We start from the raw sequence: 19,888 nt of genomic DNA on the forward strand, positions 1-19,888 counted from the left end.
AAGGTTTCTCTCATCATAACTAAACATTTTTAAGATAACTGTAAGAACCTCACATTACTATTATTCATAATTGTGCTGTTTAAGAAAGAAACTCACAAATAAACGTATAGAAATCTGTGCGCCATTTTGCTGTACATACTTTTCATGCGGGACAGAAAGTTACTCTGCAGGGTGTAGTCTCCCAGAAGAGAGACCGTGAAATAAAGGTGTGGCCTTGAGGGGGGTGGGGGGGGACCAGTTTATATACGCCCTCACACACATCCTTCGCTGTCTACTGTACCTCTACCAACTGAGCGGAGCTACTCACAACAGGTATGTCTTCACTTCGGTCATACACCAGCCATTGCTTTGTATTGTGTATCAGCTGCTTGTACTGTAGGCTGGAGATATTCATATGTGTATTGTTATACTAATATTACTGTTAAGGAAGGTTCACGTCGAAGGATACAAATTCTTCCGTGTAGGGAGATAGAGGGCATATTAAATAACCAGGAAGAGATATTTTCATGTCAGATTGTTAGATATACATTATCTCCCGCTGGAGATGCATGTCAATGATCCAAATGGATTCCTGCTGCTTATCTTGATCAGTGGTCTTGCAAAATTGTCTTTAATGAGTGAGGACTGGAAAGGTTTTTACAGAAGATAGTACCTGCGATTCATGTGTTGTGAATCAAACTCTTAGAAAAATATTAGCTTTCTAGAACCTAAAACGGTTCTTCGGCTGTCCCCATAGGATAACCCTTTGAATAACGATTTTTGGTTCCAGGTAGAACCCATTTGGGTTCCATGTAAAACCCTTTCCACGGAGGGTTCTATGTGGAACCCAAAAGAGTTCTACCTGGAATCAAAAAGTGTTCTCCTATGGGGACAGCCAAAGAACCCCTTTGGAACTCGGTTTTTCTAAGAGTGCATAGTTTCCATGAGGCACTGAACATTCCACAAAACTCTGCAATATGACTGAATGTTTGTTCTAGGTGGGAGAGTATTTTTCAGTGTAAGTCAATGTATCATGTTCCTACCTTTTTTGCTCTGTGTTCTTTCATGTTTTAATTTCTACATTTATATTTTAGTCATTTAGCAGACACAATTATCCAGAGCGACTTAGTTAGTGCATTCATCTTAAGATAGCTAGGTGAGACAAACACATATCACAGTCGTACATCTTTCCAAAATAAAGAAGTTATAAGAAAAGTGCTTATAAGTCAGTGCCATTTTTTAAATGCTTTTCTTTTATTACAGCCTCTCTGTTTTCCCATTTATACTCTCTGTTTGATAGCATAGTAATACCAGTCAGTACATATCCAGTTAGGAATCTAAATATAGCAGAGAATCAGCCCCTCCTCACCATCCTCCTCATGATCATGACAATTGTTAGTTAGGCTTCATGGTACGCAAATAATCCAGGAAGTAGGCTAATCTTAAAATATATACCTACATAAATACTTTTGGTTTACTTTTTAAATTAATATAATGTGTTCAGGGCTATTATGTATTATAGGCTATTATTATTTTAATTTTTAAAGTGCTTTTCTCAGACTCAAATAATAAAAACAATCCAAAACACAGAACACAGACAACAATCAAAGTGTCTGGAAGTGCATTCCATAGCCGCGGAGCCGTGCAACTGAAAGCCCTGTCACCCATAGTTTTTAGTTTGCTGCGGGGCTGCTGAAGGGCGACGGACCTGGAGGAGCGAAGGGTGTGTGTGGGGCAGGAGGGTAGAATGAGGTCAGACAGGTTTTATAGCTTTGTCTGCTGAAATAAACACCTCACCTCTACCAATAACCAGACTCAAAGATGCATATGAAGGAAAATTCCAAATGGATGGGCTGAGGATAGGTGTTCCCCTGTTTGATACAGTCTGATGACATTAATGCATTCTTACAGTTCTGTACAGAAAACATTACTCACCTGTATGGTTCCACAGAAACGACTACGGCTAAAGTTTGTCATATAAACATTTGAGCATACTTTCCTCTCAAGACCTGTATGGTTGAAGTATTTGAAACATACAATCATTTTAACTCAAACATTTCATTCTCCTTTTCAGATACAATGGATGTAAGTAAACACTTTTTCTAATATTCTATCAAATTGCAAGAATGTTTAATACCATAGGCAATAAAGATCTCACTATATTCCCCAGCTAGCACATTTGGTTCCTTGGAAGTTGTGGGAATGTACGCTTTTGGTTTCAGAAAGTAAACATTTAGCCTGTTCTGGGAACATTTATTTTTAGGTTGCAGGGAGATTCTGAGAACGTTTTACTCTGGTTCCTTGAAAGTTTTCCAGGGAGGTTTTATTTTCTCTTATTTTGGGTTAGCTTTTTTGAACTCCCAAGCACATGGAAATTAATTTCCTTAGGCATTAATTATGCAAACACATTTCTTTTTTTATTGTGACACAGCATCAGTGAGAGTCAAACCTATAATAGTCTGTTCTCTATCTGTGGATTTAGTCCACTGACCACCAGGATGGAGCTAGCATGCCATGTTATTTTTATGCATATAAAGCTGTTAATGTTAGTCTGTTCAAACAGACCCCATTTCAAAGGAAACAAACCCTCATTAAGATCAGGTGTGGCCAGTTAGTGGGCGCGGCCAACACACGTAACAAGATATAGGATAGCACAAGTTTTTTTTAATGCTGAGAAGGGAATGGATATGTTTTTAAATAACATTCTTAGAACGTTCTCAGAACGTTACTAAAGTTTTCTTGTGGTTTTTATGGTACATTTTCTTAACGTTCTTGGAACAATTTGGGAACATGACTTTAAATGGAACCATGAGGAAACCTGTAGGAAACGCAATGCTGAAGTACTGAAATTCCCACAGAAGAACGTTGCTTCTGAACGTTCACTGAAGTATTTGAGAACATTCCTAATTAGTCCATGAGCCAGACCCCCAAATTTGGGCTGTTGAGCTCACTTGGGCCGATAATGTCTCATAACGATTGTTTATGTCACTACAGTTGGAAAATGTGTGATAGCAATGCAGCAATGGTAGCTTTCTGTGTGTTGTCACTCTGTTTTTCACCCCTCCATCCCATTCATTTTACCCTATGACAAACAATGTTAGTTTACACCAAGTCATTTCTCACTTATACCCTTTAGTCATATATCATTGGAAAGCTTAGATTCACAGCTATCCACCAGACACATTTTCGGAAATGTTCAGGGCCGGTTTCTCAAAAGCATCTTAAGGCTAAGTTCATCGTTAGACCCTTCATAGGAGCATCATTCAATCTCCGAGCTGTTTCCCAATACCATTGTTACTAAAGTTGCACTTGAAAACGCTCGTTACTTACCTCAGACCACTTGTAGAACAGCTAAGTGCGTCGTTAGATGCTTTTTTTGCCCTTCCGTGTCACTTTATTCACAGATCTCCGCTAAACATAGAATGAAACAGGTTACCTGTCTGACTGTGACCGCCGATAACTTCAGAACGAAGTTGACTACAAATACAAAGTTGCCAAAGTGTTTGCAATTGTTACAAACAAGTGGAGGATAAAAAATATGCTTCAAATGAAAGCTGAGATGACTGCCTTAAAATATAAATAGGCTACATGGGCCTATATATTTAAATCATATTGAAATACATTTCATGTTCAGTCAATTGAGTTCTATTTTGCCAATAGGCTACTGACTGTAATTTTTGCCTCAATATATTTAATGTAACAACAGCGCAATGATGTGCCCAATCTGTGATTTAGTGCATAATAAACCGCCTCAATATTTCCAGCCATAGGTGGTAATATCGCTCTAGTAGCTGTCTGTCGTCAGTATTGTGGAATAATTCTAATGTTAAGGTAAGATTTCAATGGAGGAAGGTGATCGTAGAGCAGCGCTGCTTTTCTTTCGATCCTGTCAGTATCGACACATGGTCTAACGACGTACTTAGCGAATGTTCTCTCTGCGTGGTGTTTTGGGAAACGCACATTACATCTTCGGACGTTTTAGGAACGATGCATCGTTAAAACACTTGGAAGCCTAAGTTCCATCGCTATCGGGAAACCGAGCCCAGGACAACATAACTTTGACCTTTGACCTCTAGGGTACATATCAGAATTACCTGTATAAATGGCTTTAAAAGGGAAACCATGGTACATTTAACTTTATTTGACAAGTGGTTCTGAAAGGTCATAAAATTATATTTCAAATGATATATAGTATAGCCAACTTTGAAAGCACCAGCTACAACTATTAGATAAATATCGCCAATGTTGGAAGCTTAGCCATATAATTACATGTAATAGGACAGCTATGTTTATGGATTCTAACTTTGGTGATAGAGGCACCAAATTGCACACACAGCTAGAACAGGGGTTTAAAAAGATTTGTAGATACAGGGCCATCACATTAACCCCAAATAAGTATTTTTCCAATATGGCCACCAAACAACTCAATGGGGTCTTGTTGGACCATACCTGTTTGAAATGTAATTGTATTAAGCTCAGAAATATCTTTAAATGTTCATAGTGATGTAGAATACACAACCACATGACAGGTGTGCCAGATATAAAGATGTTAAATTATTCACAGAATTGTGTTAAGAATGTGCCCAAAAAGCTGTCTGAAACGCTGATTTCTGAAGATATTATGATCACTAGTTGCAATATTTCATCTTCAAACATGTAAAATGGATATGTACATGTGAACAATCATGGATGTGAGCTGATTAAAATGAGATACAATGTTATCCTATTAACTGTTTCTATAAAACAGAGGACTAGCCACTTGCAGCATACATTACAACGTAAAATTCCATAGGAATGCCAATACATTACAACGTAAAGTTCCATAGGAATGCCAATACATTACAACGTAAAATTCCATAGGAATGCCAATAATAATAATAATAATAATATGCCATTTAGCAGACGCTTTTATCCAAAGCGACTTACAGTCATGCGTGCATACATTTTTTTTTTTGTGTATGGGTGGTCCCGGGGATCGAACCCACTACCTTGGCGTTACAAGCGCCGTGCTCTACCAGCTGAGCTACAGAGGACCACGTATATACATTACAACGTAAAATTCCATAGGAATGCCAATACATTACAACGTAAAGTTCCATAGGAATGCCAATACATTACAACGTAAAGTTCCATAGGAATGCCAATACATTACAACGTAAAGTTCCATAGGAATGCCAATACATTACAACGTAAAGTTCCATAGGAATGCCAATACATTTTCACCTGATGATGAGAGCGGCAAACTATTACTATTACGTAGTTCATCTAAATTAAGATGTATTCTTACTATGGGGCCATAGCTGATTGGTCTGTTACTATAATACTATAAATAATGTTATTGGCCTCAACAGGCCCAACACTGGATTTTACTACACTGTAATGGAATGTACGGTGCAGGTGTATAGTCCTCATAATGAAAACATTTACTAGGATAACATCATATATCATTTTAATCAGCTCACATCCATGACTATTTATATGCCTTCAGAAAGTATTCAGACCCCTTGACCTTTAACACATTTTGCTGCGTTACAGCCTTATTCTAAAATGGATTAAATAAATAAAACATCTTCAGCAATCTACACACAATACCCCATAATGACAAAGCGAAAACAGGTTTTTAGAAATGTTTGTAAATTTATTAAAAATTAAAAACAGAAATACCTTGTTTACATAAGTATTCAGACCCTTTGCTATGAGACTCAAAATTGAGCTCAGGTGCATCCTGTTTCCATTGATCATCCTTGAGATGTTTCTACAACTTGATTGGAGTCCACCTGTGGTAAATTCAATTCATTGGACATGATTTGAAAAGGCACACACCTGTCTATATAAGGTCCCACAGTTGACAGTGCATGTCAGAGCAAGAACCATTCCATGAGGTCGAAGGAATTGTCCGTAGAGCGCAGAGACAGGATTGTGTCAACAGGGAGACTAGTCAGGATCGAGGCAAAGATGAACAGAGCAAAGTACAGAGAGATCCTTGATGAAAACCTGCTCCAGAGCGCTCAGGACCTCAGACTGGGGCGAAGGTTCACCTTCCAACAGGACAACAACCCTAAGCACACAGCCAAGACAACACAGAAGTGGCTTTGGGACAAGTCTCTGAATGTCCTTGAGTGGCCCAGCCAGAGCCCGGACTTAAACCTGAACATCTCTGGAGAGACCTGAAAATATCTGTGCATCAACGCTCCCCATCCAACCTGACCGAGCTTGAGAGGATCTGCAGAGAAGAATGGGAGAAACTCCCCAAATACAGGTGTGCCAAGCTTATAGCGTCATACCCAAGAAGACTTGAGGCTGTAATCGCTGCCAAAGGTGCTTCAACAAAGTACTGAGTGAAGGGTCTGAATACTTATGTAAATGTGATATAAACAAAGTTTTTATTTTAAATTAGCAAAAAAAAAATTTAAGTGTTTTGCTTTTGTCATTATGGGGTATTGTGTGTAGATTAATGAGGGGGGAAAAAACAATTTAATCAATTTTAGAATAAGGCTGTAACCTAACAAAATTTGGAAAAAGTCAAGGGGTCTTCAACATGGTTGATGATTAAATATTGCAATTACTGATCATAAAAACTTCAGAAATCAGCGACTCAGACAGCTTTTTGGGAACATTCTTTCCACATTTCTGAGAATAATTTAATATCTTCATATATCTGGAACACCTGGCTCATGTGGTTGTGTATTCTACATCACTATGAACATTTTAAGATATTTTTGGGCATACTACAATTATACTTCATACAGGTATGGTCATTTAAAATGGTCCAATAAGACCCCATTGAGTTGTTTGGCAGCAATATTGGAAAAAGGCTTCTGTGGGGTTAATGTGTGAATTCTCTGATGGCCCTGTATCTACAAATCTTTTTAATATCTAGGCCTAGCTGTGTGTGTGCAATTTGCTGCCTCTATCAAAGTTAGAATACATCAAACATAGCTGTCCCTTTACATGGAATTCTATGGCTAAGCTTTCAACATTCTAATGTCAATGGCACATACGGCCGTTTATTAATTTTTTTTTACAATACTTGTAGCTGGTCATTTCAAAGTTGGATATATGATTTGAAAGGTAATTTCATTACCTTTCAGAACCACTTGTCAAAGTTTTAAATGTATCATGCTTTCCTTTTTAAAGCCATTTATACAGGTAATTCTGATATGTAACATAGAGGTCAAAGTTCTGTTGACCTGAACATTTTGAAAAATGTGTCTGCTGGATAGCTGTGACTCTAAGCTTTCCAATTATATATATAATTGAAGGGTATAAGTGAGCAATAACTTGTTGTATGACATTGTTTGTCATAGGGTAAAATGAATGGGATGGGGGGATGAAAAACAGTGACAACACAGAGAAAGCTGCTATAGCCGAGTCGGTATTCATGTCATAGGAAGGAATTCCCCTCTACCACGCCCACAAATTGGGGAAAACAAACATTCTTTCCAATAGACCTACATTGTAAAAGAGCCAACTTCATTGTTAATTATTTGTTATACAGAAATAACAAAACATGCTGAAAAGCTGCTAGGTAACCAGGTAAAAATTCCCCACCTACGGTTCGCAATGCAACCATGTAGGGAAATAGAGCCTGCGAGAAAAGCCCTGTGGCTTCAGGCTATTCAGCGTGGGAAATGTGGGGACCCAGTGTCCATGTAGGCTACATGTAGCTAATGTATGTATGTGGAAAACATTTAATCACAGGTAAGACCTGTTTAGTATAGTCAGTTTGTAACTCCATTCACTACTTGCAGCTGTATAGTCTGTTTTTTGGGGGGGGGTAGATCAGCTTTAATATTGCAGATAGATTGTAGCTTCTATCAATGTAATTGTCTGCATCACTTCCAATCCCCCATATATGTTTTTGCAAATACATATACACATACATATATACACATACAGTGGCTTGCGAAAGTATTCACCCCACTTGGCATTTTTCCTATTTTGTTGCCTTACAACCTGGATTTAAAATGGATTTTTGGGGGGTTTGTATAATTTGATTTACACAACATGCCAACCACTTTGAAGATGCAAAATATTTGTTATTGTGAAAGAAGCAAGAAATAAGACAAAAAAAACAGAAAACTTGAGCGTGCATAACTATTTACCCCCCCAAAGTCAATAATTTGTAGAGCCACCTTTTGCAGCAATTACAGCTGCAAGTCTCTTGGGGTATGTCTCTATAAACTTGCCACATCTAGCCACTGGGATTTTTGCCCATTCTTCTAGGCAAAACTGCTCCAGCTCCTTCAAGTTGTATGGGTTAGGCTGGTGTACAGCAATCTTTAGGCCATACCACATATTCTCAATTGGATTGAGGTCTGGGCTTTGACTAGGCCATTCCAAAACATTTAAATATTTCCCCTTAAAATTATATGTTTTTAATCCGGTGTCGTTTTGCGTATCAGTTCATAAACCATGTGCCATGGAATCGATATGTCAAAATCTCTTCCCAACTATTTTGTAATCTATATGGCACAGCTGTCCATTTTTTGGTCCTTAAATGAAACTGGTATACTTTTTATTTATCACAATTTTCTTTAACCAATTATGGTCTTTAATGCAGGGCCGACAGACAAGTTCCTTACTTTTTCCCCCTTCCTCTTTCCTCTTCAATTTTTGCGGTAATGCTGCAATTAGTTGGTTGTAATTTTGGATAGAGCAGACATTTCCATATGTTTTTGTTAGCTGCATGTGCGACAACTCCACCAGTCCTACCTATGGTATCATCTACAAAGATTATACCTATTTTTATTTATTTTTTTAAGGAAAATGTGTTTATCAATTTGTATATTTGAGTTTAACCACAACATTTTTGTATTATTTGTTCTGTCGTTTCTGGTGGATGAAATTGAAATTGCAACTAACTTTTTATGGCTTCTTTTAGAAATAATGATATTTGGGAGATTTCCTTTTCAAATAACTGAAAGTGAGAGGTTGTACTCTGAATAAAGGGAAAACGGCCATTCTTGAACATAGGGAGAGACATTCTTACTAATTTGCTAGAGAACCAGTTCGGATTTAAGTATAACTACTGTATGACTGAAGCCTTTAATGAGAGGTCTAATGGTTTAATATTTAATAATTTCTGCCCTCCGAATTCATATTCATTATACAAATAGGCCTGTTTAATTTTGTCTGGCTTGCCGTTCCAAATAAAATGGAATATTTTTCTCATATAATTAAAAAAACTGTTCACTATGTTTAGGCAAGACCATAAGCAAATGGATATTACTAAAGCGTTAATCAGGGTGATTTTTCCACAAATAGACACATATTTACCTTTCCATGGTAGCAAGATCTTATCTATTTTTGCAAACTTTCTATGAACATTTATTGGAGTGAGATCATTTAATTTATTTCGGGATATGTATACAGAGTATATCCACATCACCATCAGACCATTTTATTGATAAACTACACGGTAATGTAAAAGTTGTATTTTTTAGTGATCCAATACGTAATATAGTACACTGGTTGTAATCCAGAGAGGTTAGAAAATGTATCTAGGTCCTCTATGAGGCTGTGGAGGGATCCAAGTTGTGGATTTAAGAGACAATATGAATCATCAGCGTACAATGACACCTTTTGTTTTTAAGCCCTGGATTTCTAATCCCTTGATATTATTGTTGGATCTGATTTGAATAGCTAACATTTCGATGGCCCTAATAAATAGATATGCCGATAGTGGACAACCTTGTTTTACTCCTCTTGACAGTTAAAATTTTCGGAGAAATAGCCATTATTTACTATTTTACACCTAGGGTTACTATACATGATTTTAACCCATTTAATGAGAGATTCAACAAAATTGAAATGTTCCAGGCATTTATATATAAACTCCAGTTGTACTTTATCAAAAGCCTTTTCAAAGTCAGCTATGAATAGCAGGCCTGGTTTCCCAGATTTGTCATAGTGTTCTATTGTTTCCAGTACTTGCCTTATTTTATCTCCAATGTATCGTCCATGTAAAAAACCTTTCTGATTAGGATGAATAATGTCCGACAATATCTTTTTTGTTCTATGCACTATACATTTTGCTCTAATTTTTGCATCACAACACTGAAGTGTAAGGGGCCTCCAATTTTTTTAATGGACTGGATCTTTATATTTCCACTTGTATCCTGTTTCAGTAATAATGAAATCAGACCTTCTTGTTGAGTGTCTGATAATCTACCATTTACATAGGAGTGGTTAAAACATGCTAATAACGGTCCTCTGAGTATATCAAAAAAGGTTTGGTATACCTCAACTGGTATGCCATCAAGCCCTGGAGTTTTCCTGGACTTAAAGGCTTTAATTGCATCAAGAAGTTCCTCCTCTGTAATTTCGCCTTCACATTAGTCTTTCTGTACGGCTGTTAATTTTACATTATCAATAGAAGAAGAAAAAAACATACAATTAGCTTCGGTTAGAGAGATGGAGGAGACTGAAACAAAAACATGTGGTGCATTTTCCCCCATATTCCATCCAATTTACTTTATTTTTTATAATATATTTCACTTGATCTTCTTGAATAAGTTCCTCCATTTCTTTTTGTTTTTCCTCTAACTTATTCTGAGCCTCTATGGTACAGTTTTTATTGCCATCTATCTGTTCTGTTAGACCTCCTATTTCCTTTGTTAGTATGGACTCTTTTGACCTAAATTGCTTTTGTTTTCGAGATGAGTACTGAATTGCATGGCCTCTAAAGGCACATTTTTTAAAGTGTCCCATACAATAAGGGGATTTGCTGTACCTATGTAATGTCTGAAAAATGCAGTTATAAATTCCTCTCCTAGTTAAAAATAAGTTATCATCCAATAGGCTTTGATTAAATGTCCAATATCCTCGCCCACGTGGAAATTCAGTAAGAGTAATGTATATGCCTATTAGCTGATGGTCCGTTTGTTTGTGTTGTTGGTCTTGGCTAGCATAATGTTCCGGTCGGTAGCTAGCACTCACTCACGTGGCTAGCACCATCATGAAAAGGGGCATGAGGGAAGCCCTACAATATTAGGTTTTTCTAAGTAGTGAGACAACGCTCGGGAGCAGGCAATGTTGAAAAGTAATCTTTAGACATGTTGTACTTTTCTTAAATTTAGTTTTGTAATTGACTAAAACAAGCAGTCACATTTTTGCTGTGAGTCAATGGGGTAACCTAGGTAACCACAGGTTGTTTCCCCACAGGTGGGCGGGGCCGCAATGTTCTATCTAATACCGACTGGCATGATTGCTGCACTGCTATCACACATTTTCCAACTCTAGGGACATAAACCTTCAAAAAAATCACTGAGATGTCTTTGGCCCAAGTGAGCCTAAATGTCAAACCAGTTGGAGAACGTTCCTAGAACATGACCAAAATTGAAATGAAAGGTAACCTTGTTTTGAACTTTTAGAAAACATTTTGTTAAAGTAATGAAATACCAAGAAAATAATGTTATTTTGTGAAGTTCTTAAATGTGCTGAGAATGTTCCAAAGCCAAACAACTATCCTGCACCATTCCCAGAAAGTTGTGGGTAGGTTGTATGCAAAATTACCATAGGGCAACCACGCCCTAAGAAACATATGGTTCCCAGAATGTTATGTGTGCTAGCTTTTTCCAGTGAGAAACATTAAGCAAGGAGACACATCCACTTGTGCACATTACCAATCTTCTCTCTCATCCCCCTCTTCATCCTCTCTCTCATCCTCTCTCTCATCCCCTTCTTCATCCTCTCTCTCATCACCCTCTTCTTCCTCTCTCTCCCCTGTAGCTTTCAGATGCTCTGGGTGTTGGACCGGGCTGTCCAAGCCAGACCAACCAGCAGAGTGGTGGGGGCATGTGGCCCGGTGGGCAGCCCAACCAGCCAACATGGCCAGGACAGCCTGGTGGTCAACCAGCTTGGCCTGGTCAGCAGCAGCCAGGCCAGCCTGCCCCCATGTGGCCTGGACAACAACCAAACCCTTCCCAATCCTCATGGCCCGGACAACCAGGAGGGGGCCAGCCCAGCTGGCCAGGGCAGCCAGGAGGGGGACAGCCCAGCCAGCCAACCTGGCCAGGGCAGCCAGGAGGGGGACAGCCCAGCCAGCCAACCTGGCCAGGGCAGCCAGGACAGCCTAGCCAACCTACTGCACCCGGATGGCCAAGCCCAAGCCCCGGTCCAGGCCCTGCCCAACCAAGTGCTCCACAACATAGTTCACTGGTAAGAGAAGACATTAAATCCTGAGGATGTTGGTTATGACGGTTTGAAAAACCATGAGCAAGGTTCTGCATGGTTCAGACCTATCTTTGTGACAGATTAGCCGTCAAGACCTCTACTCAGACATTGGTGTAAGCTTGTCCTAATGACACTCAAATGGTTTTGGCTGTTTTCATTTGCTGTTTTCAACAAACCCATTTTATTTCCCCAACAGAAAGTGCCATATGACCTGAACCTGCCAAATGGATGCTACGACAAGATGCTGATCACAATTCACGGGACAATTAACCAAAATGCCAAAATGTCAGTATTCACAGCAAAATCTAGTTTCCGTGGTAAATTGTGAAGATCTACATTGCAGCTATTTCCACCCTTTGATTCTAAATGTTGCGCTGTTATTTCAGTCTTGTAGCCAGCAGTAGGTACTCAAATGGCTTGCCCTTCCTTGATATGTTGCCTGCAAACTTCTTATACTATAACCTGGGTGTCACGGTTAACTAAGCCAGAACCCAGAAGCAGACCAGGACACGGTACGTGAGACAAAGGTGAGTGTTTATTAATAGAGTCCGAGTGAAGCTGAATAATCCAGGGAACAGAGCGGGTGGCGTGGATGGGTTGTTGAGGGTGCAGTGGTTGGTCCGGTACTGGCTCGGCAGCCGCCGACCATCAGGCAGAGGTTGGGTGAAGGTTCCGGGTGAGAGACTGCAGACAGAACAAAACGGAGGTCAGTACACAGCAAGTCAAAAAAAGGTGCAAAACAACAAAACTAACAATACTGGCTCAGAGACTGATACGCTGACAACCTACTGTTCATGGCTAACGATCCGGCAGGAACTGGATGTTGGGCCAGAGCCTAAGAAGGGTGATGATCAGGACCAGGTGTGCAGATTGCTGATGGGATGCAGGTGCGGAAAACCAGAGCGCTCCCGGAGCGTTCCCGAACCCTCGGGAAACTGGAGAATACGAGCAGGAACACTAGTCCCCAGACAGGACCCGACTCAGACAGCCGGGATCGTCACAGTACCCCCCTCCGACGAAACGCCACCGGGCGGACTTCCCGGAGCGCCAGGATGGAGGCGGTAGAAGTCACTGATGAGGTCTGCGTCTAGGACCTGTCGCCGCGGAATCCAACTCCTCTCTTCAGGGCCATACCCCTCCCAGTCCACGAGATACTGGAAACCCCGGCCCCGCCGTCTGGAATCCATGATGCGACGCACCGTGTAGGCAGGACCACCTCCGATCATCCGAGGAGGAGGAGGAGGAGGCGGAGGAGGCAACAGAGGACTGAGGAAGACAGGCTTGAGGCAGGAGACATGAAAGGTGGGATGGACTCTGAGCGTCCTCGGTAGTTTGAGTCGAACTGCCACTGGATTGATCACCTTCTCCACCACAAACGGACCAATGAACTTCGGTAACAACTTCCTAGACTCAGTCCGTAACGGAAGATCCCGTGTGGCCAGCAAACCCTATCTCCGATGGTATAGGTGGGAGCGGGAATCCGGCGACGATTCGCCTGGAGCTGATACGGTCCGAAACTCTAAGGAGTGCCTTTCTGGCCCGATGCCAGGTCCGGTGGCAACGCCGAATATGGGCCTGAACAGAAGGCACTGAGAGCTCCTTCTCCTGAGAAGGAAACAGGGGAGGTTGGTAGCCATACAGGCACTGGAAGGGAGACATCCCAGTGGCAGATGTAGGAAGAGTATTGTGGGCATACTCAACCCAAGGCAACTGAGAGACCCAGGAGGTGGGGTTGGAAGAGACCAGACAGCGTAGCGTTGATTCCATCTTCTGGTTGGCTCTCTCCGCCTGACCATTGGATTGGGGGTGAAAACCAGATGTGAGACTGACCGTAGCTCCAATGGCCAAACAGAAGGACTTCCAGACAGCAGAGGTAAACTGAGGGCCACGGTCGGAAAACGATATCACTGGGCAAACCGTGGACCCTGAAAACCTCCCTAACCAGGATCTCGGACGTCTCCGAGGCAGAGGGAAGCTTGGCAATTGGCACAAAGTGGGCGAACTTGCTGAATCTGTCCACGATAGTCAGAACGACCGTGTTCCCCTCAGAAGCGGGCAACCCCGTGGCGAAGTCCAGGGCCAGATGCGACCATGGTCGCGGGGAATAGGAAGGGGGTGAAGTAGTCCAGAGCTGGGCCGATTGGTACTCTTATTCTGCGCACACACTGGACAGGCAGCAACAAAAACCCCGAGTATCCTCGGCCATGGCAGGCCACCAAAACGTCTGCGAAGAAACGCCATAGTCCGAGCCACGCCAGGGTGACAAGCCATCTTGCTGGCGTGGGACCATTTGAGGACAGCAGGACGAACCGACTCAGGCACAAACAACCGACCGGGTGGACCGTTACCGGGACCGGGCTGAGTCCGAAGGGCCGCCAGCACCTCCTCCTCAATCTTCCACATAACTGCTCCCACGACGCAGTTCCGGGGGAGGATTGTCTCGGTCTTGGACCCACTCTCCTCCGTCTTGAGAACATCCGGGACAAGGCGTCCGCCTTGCCGTTCTTAGATCCCGGGTCGGAACGTCAGGGCAAACTTGAATCGTCCGAAAAACAACGCCCACCTGGCCTGACGGGAGTTGAGGCGTTTGCCGATTGCACGTAAGCAAGATTCTTGTGGTCCGTCCAGACCATAAACGGTTGCTCCGCCCCTCCAACCAGTGACGCCACTCCTCCAAGGCAAGTTTCACCGCGAGAAGCTCCCGGTTACCCACATCGTAATTCCTCTCCGCAGGCGAAGGCGACGGGAGTAGTAGGCGCAGGGATGGAGTTTACTGTCCGTGGAGCATCGCTGCGACAGGATGGCGCCAACTCCCACATCAGACGCGTCCACTTCAACGGCAGAACTGACGGGCCGTGTCGGTTGAGAGAGAATCGGTGCGTTGGTGAATCGCCTCTTCAAATCCAGAAACGCTCGATCCGCCTCCGGATTCCACTTGAAGGTCCTGATGCTGGAAGTCAAGGCAGTTAACGGAGCGGCCACACGGCTGTAATCCCGGATGAATCTGCGGTAGAAATTCGCAAACCCCAAAAATCTCTGGAGCTGCAATCTCGTACCGGGCTGGGCCCATTCCAGTGAACCGCTCTAACCTTCTCCTGGTCCATCCTAATCTCTCCCCTGGAGATGATGTACCCGAAAAGGATGTCGTGTGGGCGTGAAACTCGCACTTCTCGGCCTTCACAAACAGGCGATTCTCCAACAATCGCTGCAGAACCTGGCCGGACATGCTGGACGTGGTCGGAAGGTTCCTTCGAGAAGATCAGAATGTCATCCAGGTAAACAAACACAAAGAGACCGATCATATCTCTCAGGACGTCGTTCACCATACTCTGGAATACCGCTGGAGCATTGGTCAGTCCAAACGGCATCACCTGATACTCGAAGTGACCCATCGGTGTATTGAAACCCGTCAACCACTCGTCCCCCTCTCTGATCCGGACCAGGTGATACGCATTGCGTAGGTCTAGCTTGGTGAACACCGTAGCACCCTGTAAGGAGTCGAAGGCAGAACTCATCAAGGGCAGGGGATACTTGTTCTTGACCGTGATGTCATTCAACCCCGATAATCAATACACGGTCGAAGAGAGCCATCCTTCTTACCCACAAAGAAGAATCCTGCCCCCAGGGGGTGATGACGAGGGACGAAACGAGACCAGCAGCTAGGGACTCCTTGATGTAGGTCTCCAACGCCTCACGTTCAGGTCGGGGAGATACTGTATAACCTTCCCTTGGGGTAGACAGCTCCAGGGACCAGGTTGATGGCACAATCATATGGTCGGTGGGGAGGGAGTGACAGAGCCTTCTGCTTACTGAAAACTTCCCCAAATCGTGATATGTCTCGGGAACCAGGGACAAATCTGGGGGTTTAGCCTCAATCACCTGACTGGGAACCGAATGGGGGCAGGCAGTCTTGAGACAGTTAGCATGACAATCAAGGCTCCAACTCGTTACCTTGCCCGTCACCCAATCGAACGTGGGATTGTGTTCCTTCAGCCAGGGGTATCCAAGGACCAGAGGAACATGGGAAGACGGCAGAATGAAGAATGAAATCATCTCAGAATGATTCCCCGACAACCGCATCTTAACCGGTTCGGTCCTCATCGTGATACGTGCCAGACTACTGCCGTTCAGAGTGGTAGCTTCAATGGCTTCCGGCAATTGCTCCTTGGAAAGCCCCAGCTGTTCCACCAACTCGGCATCTAGAAAGCTTCCATCGGCCCCTGAATCGATAAAAGCGTTAATCGCTAAGCTCTGATTCCTGTTCATAAGGGTAGCCGGAAACGGGGTCTGACAGAGGTATTGAGAGGTCGAAACTGGCTCGCTTAAAAGTCCTCCCAACTTTAGCGAGCCGCGCAGTTTGACGACCCGACTGGATCCTGAGAAGCTGATCGGTTGGGCCGGAACCCATTGCTTCTCCCTCCTTCGCTCTCGGACTCGATTATCCACCCGAATAGACAAAGCTACCAAGCTGTCCAGGTCACTAGGCTCCGGATAGGAGATCAACTCATCCTTGAGCTGCTCCGACAGACCCTGGTAAAAGGCCGCTTGCAGAGACTCCTCGTTCCACCCACTCTCCACAGCCAACGTCTTGAACTCGATCACGAAGTCGGCCACGCTGCGAGTTCCTTGGCGGCGAAAACAGGCGCCTAGCTGCGTCCCTCCCTCGGACGGAATGGTCGAAGAGCTTCCTCATCTCGGCCGTGAACCCCTGGTATGAAGCCATGCAGGGATCCTGTCGTTCCCAAACGGCTGAAGCCCACTCCAGCGCCGACCACGCAGCAACTCAATCACAAAGGCTATCCTAGCCTTGTCTGTGGCATAAGAGTAGGGCTGTAGATCGAACACTAGTCCACACTGCATAAGGAAGGAACGGCATCTTCCCAGCTCTCCCTCATACTTATCCGGCGTCGGAACCTTGGGCTCACGGATGGACACAGCTTCAGAAGCGGCAGGCGAGATGGGTGAAACCGGTAGTGGATCCTCCACCGGACACTGGCGTTGGTTCTGGACCTCCGTCAGACCGGTAGAAAGGTTCCGAACTGACAACGCGATCTCCTGTAGTACCGTGCTATGATGGCCCAACATCTTCTCCTGCTGGGTAATAGCATGGCGAACAGAGTCCAGGTCCGCTGGGTTCATTACTGGCCGGATCGTTCTGTCACGGTTAACTAAGCCGAACCCAGAAGCAGACCAGGACACGGATGCGTGAGACAAAGGTGAGTGTTTATTAATAGAGTCCGAGTGAAGCTGAATAATCCAGGGAACAGAGCGGGTGGCGTGGATGGGTTGTTGAGGGTGCAGTGGTTGGTCGGTACTGGCTCGGCAGCCGCCGACCATCAGGCAGAGGTTGGGTGAAGGTTCGGGTGAGAGACTGCAGACAGAACAAAACGGAGGTCAGTACACAGCAAGTCAAAAAAAGGTGCAAAACAACAAAACTAACAATACTGGCTCAGAGACTGATACGCTGACAACCTACTGTTCATGGCTAACGATCCGGCAGGAACTGGATGTTGGGCCAGAGCCTAAGAAGGGTGATGATCAGGACCAGGTGTGCAGATTGCTGATGGGATGCAGGTGCGGAAAACCAGAGCGCTCCCCGGAGCGTTCCCGAACCCTCGGGAAACTGGAGAATACGAGCAGGAACACTAGTCCCCAGACAGGACCCGACTCAGACAGCCGGGATCGTCACACTGGGTACTAGTCTGTTTGTGCCATCATACCACTCCTTGCCACTTGTCATGACAAATATCATGTATGACATGACAAGGAGTTGGAATGATGACACAAACAGATCTGGGACCTGGCTACTTCTACTGCTACTCTCAATCTAATAAGGACTAAAGTCTAATCAAATACAGACGGTTGATCCTTTGTTCTTCAAAGTGTGTGATACATAAATATCTACCTCACGATGTAAACAGAGACTAATAGAAGTTGGATGAGAGGATTTAGATAATCAAGCTCTGGGTAGTAAACAAATATAGGTTAATGTCAAATTTAAATCAATGAGGCCCCTTTGAAAGAGGTTGGCAGATAGTAATCGCAATAGAGTGTCTTGACATCATTATTTCTAATCCTCAACTGATTACATTTTCACTAATGTAAGGACAATGGGTGAGAATAGAACAAATGATCTGTGATGAATTCAATACCAGATGATACCAATCACTTTAAAGTCAAGAGTAAGCCTACAGTAACTATGGCCACAATCTCAAAGAGCTCACACATCACCATGGAAAACATCTCTGAGTGCTGTTGAGCATATGGCTCATAGAACACACACACATTCATCACAAAACATAATGACTTGTAATCGACACTACTAAATAAATGCATTGATGACGTAAACATCACAAAATCCAAGGTTTACCACCATGTTATTAGCTTGGTCCCAAATATGTTTGTGCTCTTGAAACTGCATTGCTCATTGTCAAGCCAAACAAATTGTTTGAAAAGAAAATGAGTGACAAGGAGTTGGCATGAACACTGTTATGTATCTCCCTGTAGGTTCACCATCAATCTGACCAAAGGAAATGACATTGCCATGCACATCAACCCACGCTTTAATGACCAGGGAAAGAAAACAATTGTGTTGAACAGTCAGATAGGCAATAAATGGGGAAAAGAGGAGAGAGAGCACAAACACTTCCCCTTCACTCAGGGCCAACCCTTTGAGGTGAGGAATCTATCTTCCGGTTTACTTCATGTCAACCAATCAGTTTTAAAACCATGATGGCCGGGGTCCATTGAGAATTAGACTGTGTCCCAAATGGCACCCCCCTATATAGTGCACTACTTTTGAACAGAACATGCTTTGGTCAAAAGTAGTGCACTAAATAAGGAATAGGTTGCAATTTGGGACACATACATAGACACTCCTGTATTCATCTGAAGATATTTTCAGTTGTATGATTTTTATGATGATTAAAAATAATTTATAACATATTAAAATGTTATTCATGATCAATAGATCATGTTTTACAATGAATATATTAATATAAATTTACATTTCAGTCATATCTTATCAACACAGTCTTTGATTTTGCATAATAATTAGTTTGTGGTCCTGTGTTTCTCCAGATGAAGATCATGTGCACTAACAGTGAGTTCAAGATGGCAGTGAACAGCTCACACATCCTGGAGTTCAAACACCAAATCCGTGACCTCCACTCCATCAAACACCTGGGCATCTATAATGATGTCACCCTCACGTCTGTGGAGATTGACAAACTCTAAGATCTAGCAGGGTTGGTTCCAGCCAAAGAAATAGAATGACCAGAATAGCCAAAGTCCCTCAGGTTCTATTTTTATGGTTCCAGTGACCTTCCATCATTGGCTTTCAACAGAAACATATAGTAGCTTGAATCTCAAGCTTTAACCCAGTAGGACTACCATCATATTCTGTACTTCTACTAAGCCGGTATATTCTCTGTGTGGAAATACTCAAGTGGAAAAATATATTTTCTTAGTCTTTTGATAAAGGACAAAACATCAACAACTTTTAATTTACAAATTCATCGGTTTTAAGCCTGGATAGGTACATACATTTTAATGTAATCCTTTTGCATATTAATAAGTAAGCAAGGGATCCATACAGTAAAAAACAAACGATATCCAATAAAAATCCAATGTTAGACTCAAACATATTTTTTCATTGAATGATTTCTCTTCCTCCAGATACAGGGCGATGTACAGTATGTGTTTTGAGCGATTGTTATTGTTGTATAACCTT

At 42.8% G+C, this 19,888-nt stretch overlaps 1 protein-coding gene across 1 annotated transcript; it reads left to right on the plus strand.

Moving 5' to 3' along the window:
- The first annotated feature begins 235 nt into the window (after nt 1-235).
- On the plus strand, nt 236-19,798 carry LOC121544693 (galectin-3). The gene is made up of 6 exons (XM_041854763.2): nt 236-312; nt 2,054-2,064; nt 11,713-12,141; nt 12,353-12,441; nt 18,664-18,832; nt 19,237-19,798. The coding sequence occupies exons 2-6, from the start codon at nt 2,059-2,061 to the stop codon at nt 19,390-19,392; spliced, it is 849 nt and encodes a 282-aa protein (XP_041710697.1). The 5' UTR covers nt 236-312; nt 2,054-2,058; the 3' UTR covers nt 19,393-19,798.
- The last annotated feature ends 90 nt before the right edge of the window (nt 19,799-19,888 follow it).

Source organism: Coregonus clupeaformis, chromosome 29 (assembly GCF_020615455.1).
Source record: "Coregonus clupeaformis isolate EN_2021a chromosome 29, ASM2061545v1, whole genome shotgun sequence".
Lineage (NCBI taxonomy): Eukaryota > Metazoa > Chordata > Actinopteri > Salmoniformes > Salmonidae > Coregonus > Coregonus clupeaformis.

Coding starts and splice junctions, on each gene's coding strand:
- LOC121544693 (XM_041854763.2), top strand. Junction 12,142..12,352: donor CTCCACAACATAGTTCACTG/GTAAGAGAAGAC, acceptor TTTCCCCAACAG/AAAGTGCCATATGACCTGAA. Junction 18,833..19,236: donor CTCAGGGCCAACCCTTTGAG/GTGAGGAATCTA, acceptor GTGTTTCTCCAG/ATGAAGATCATGTGCACTAA.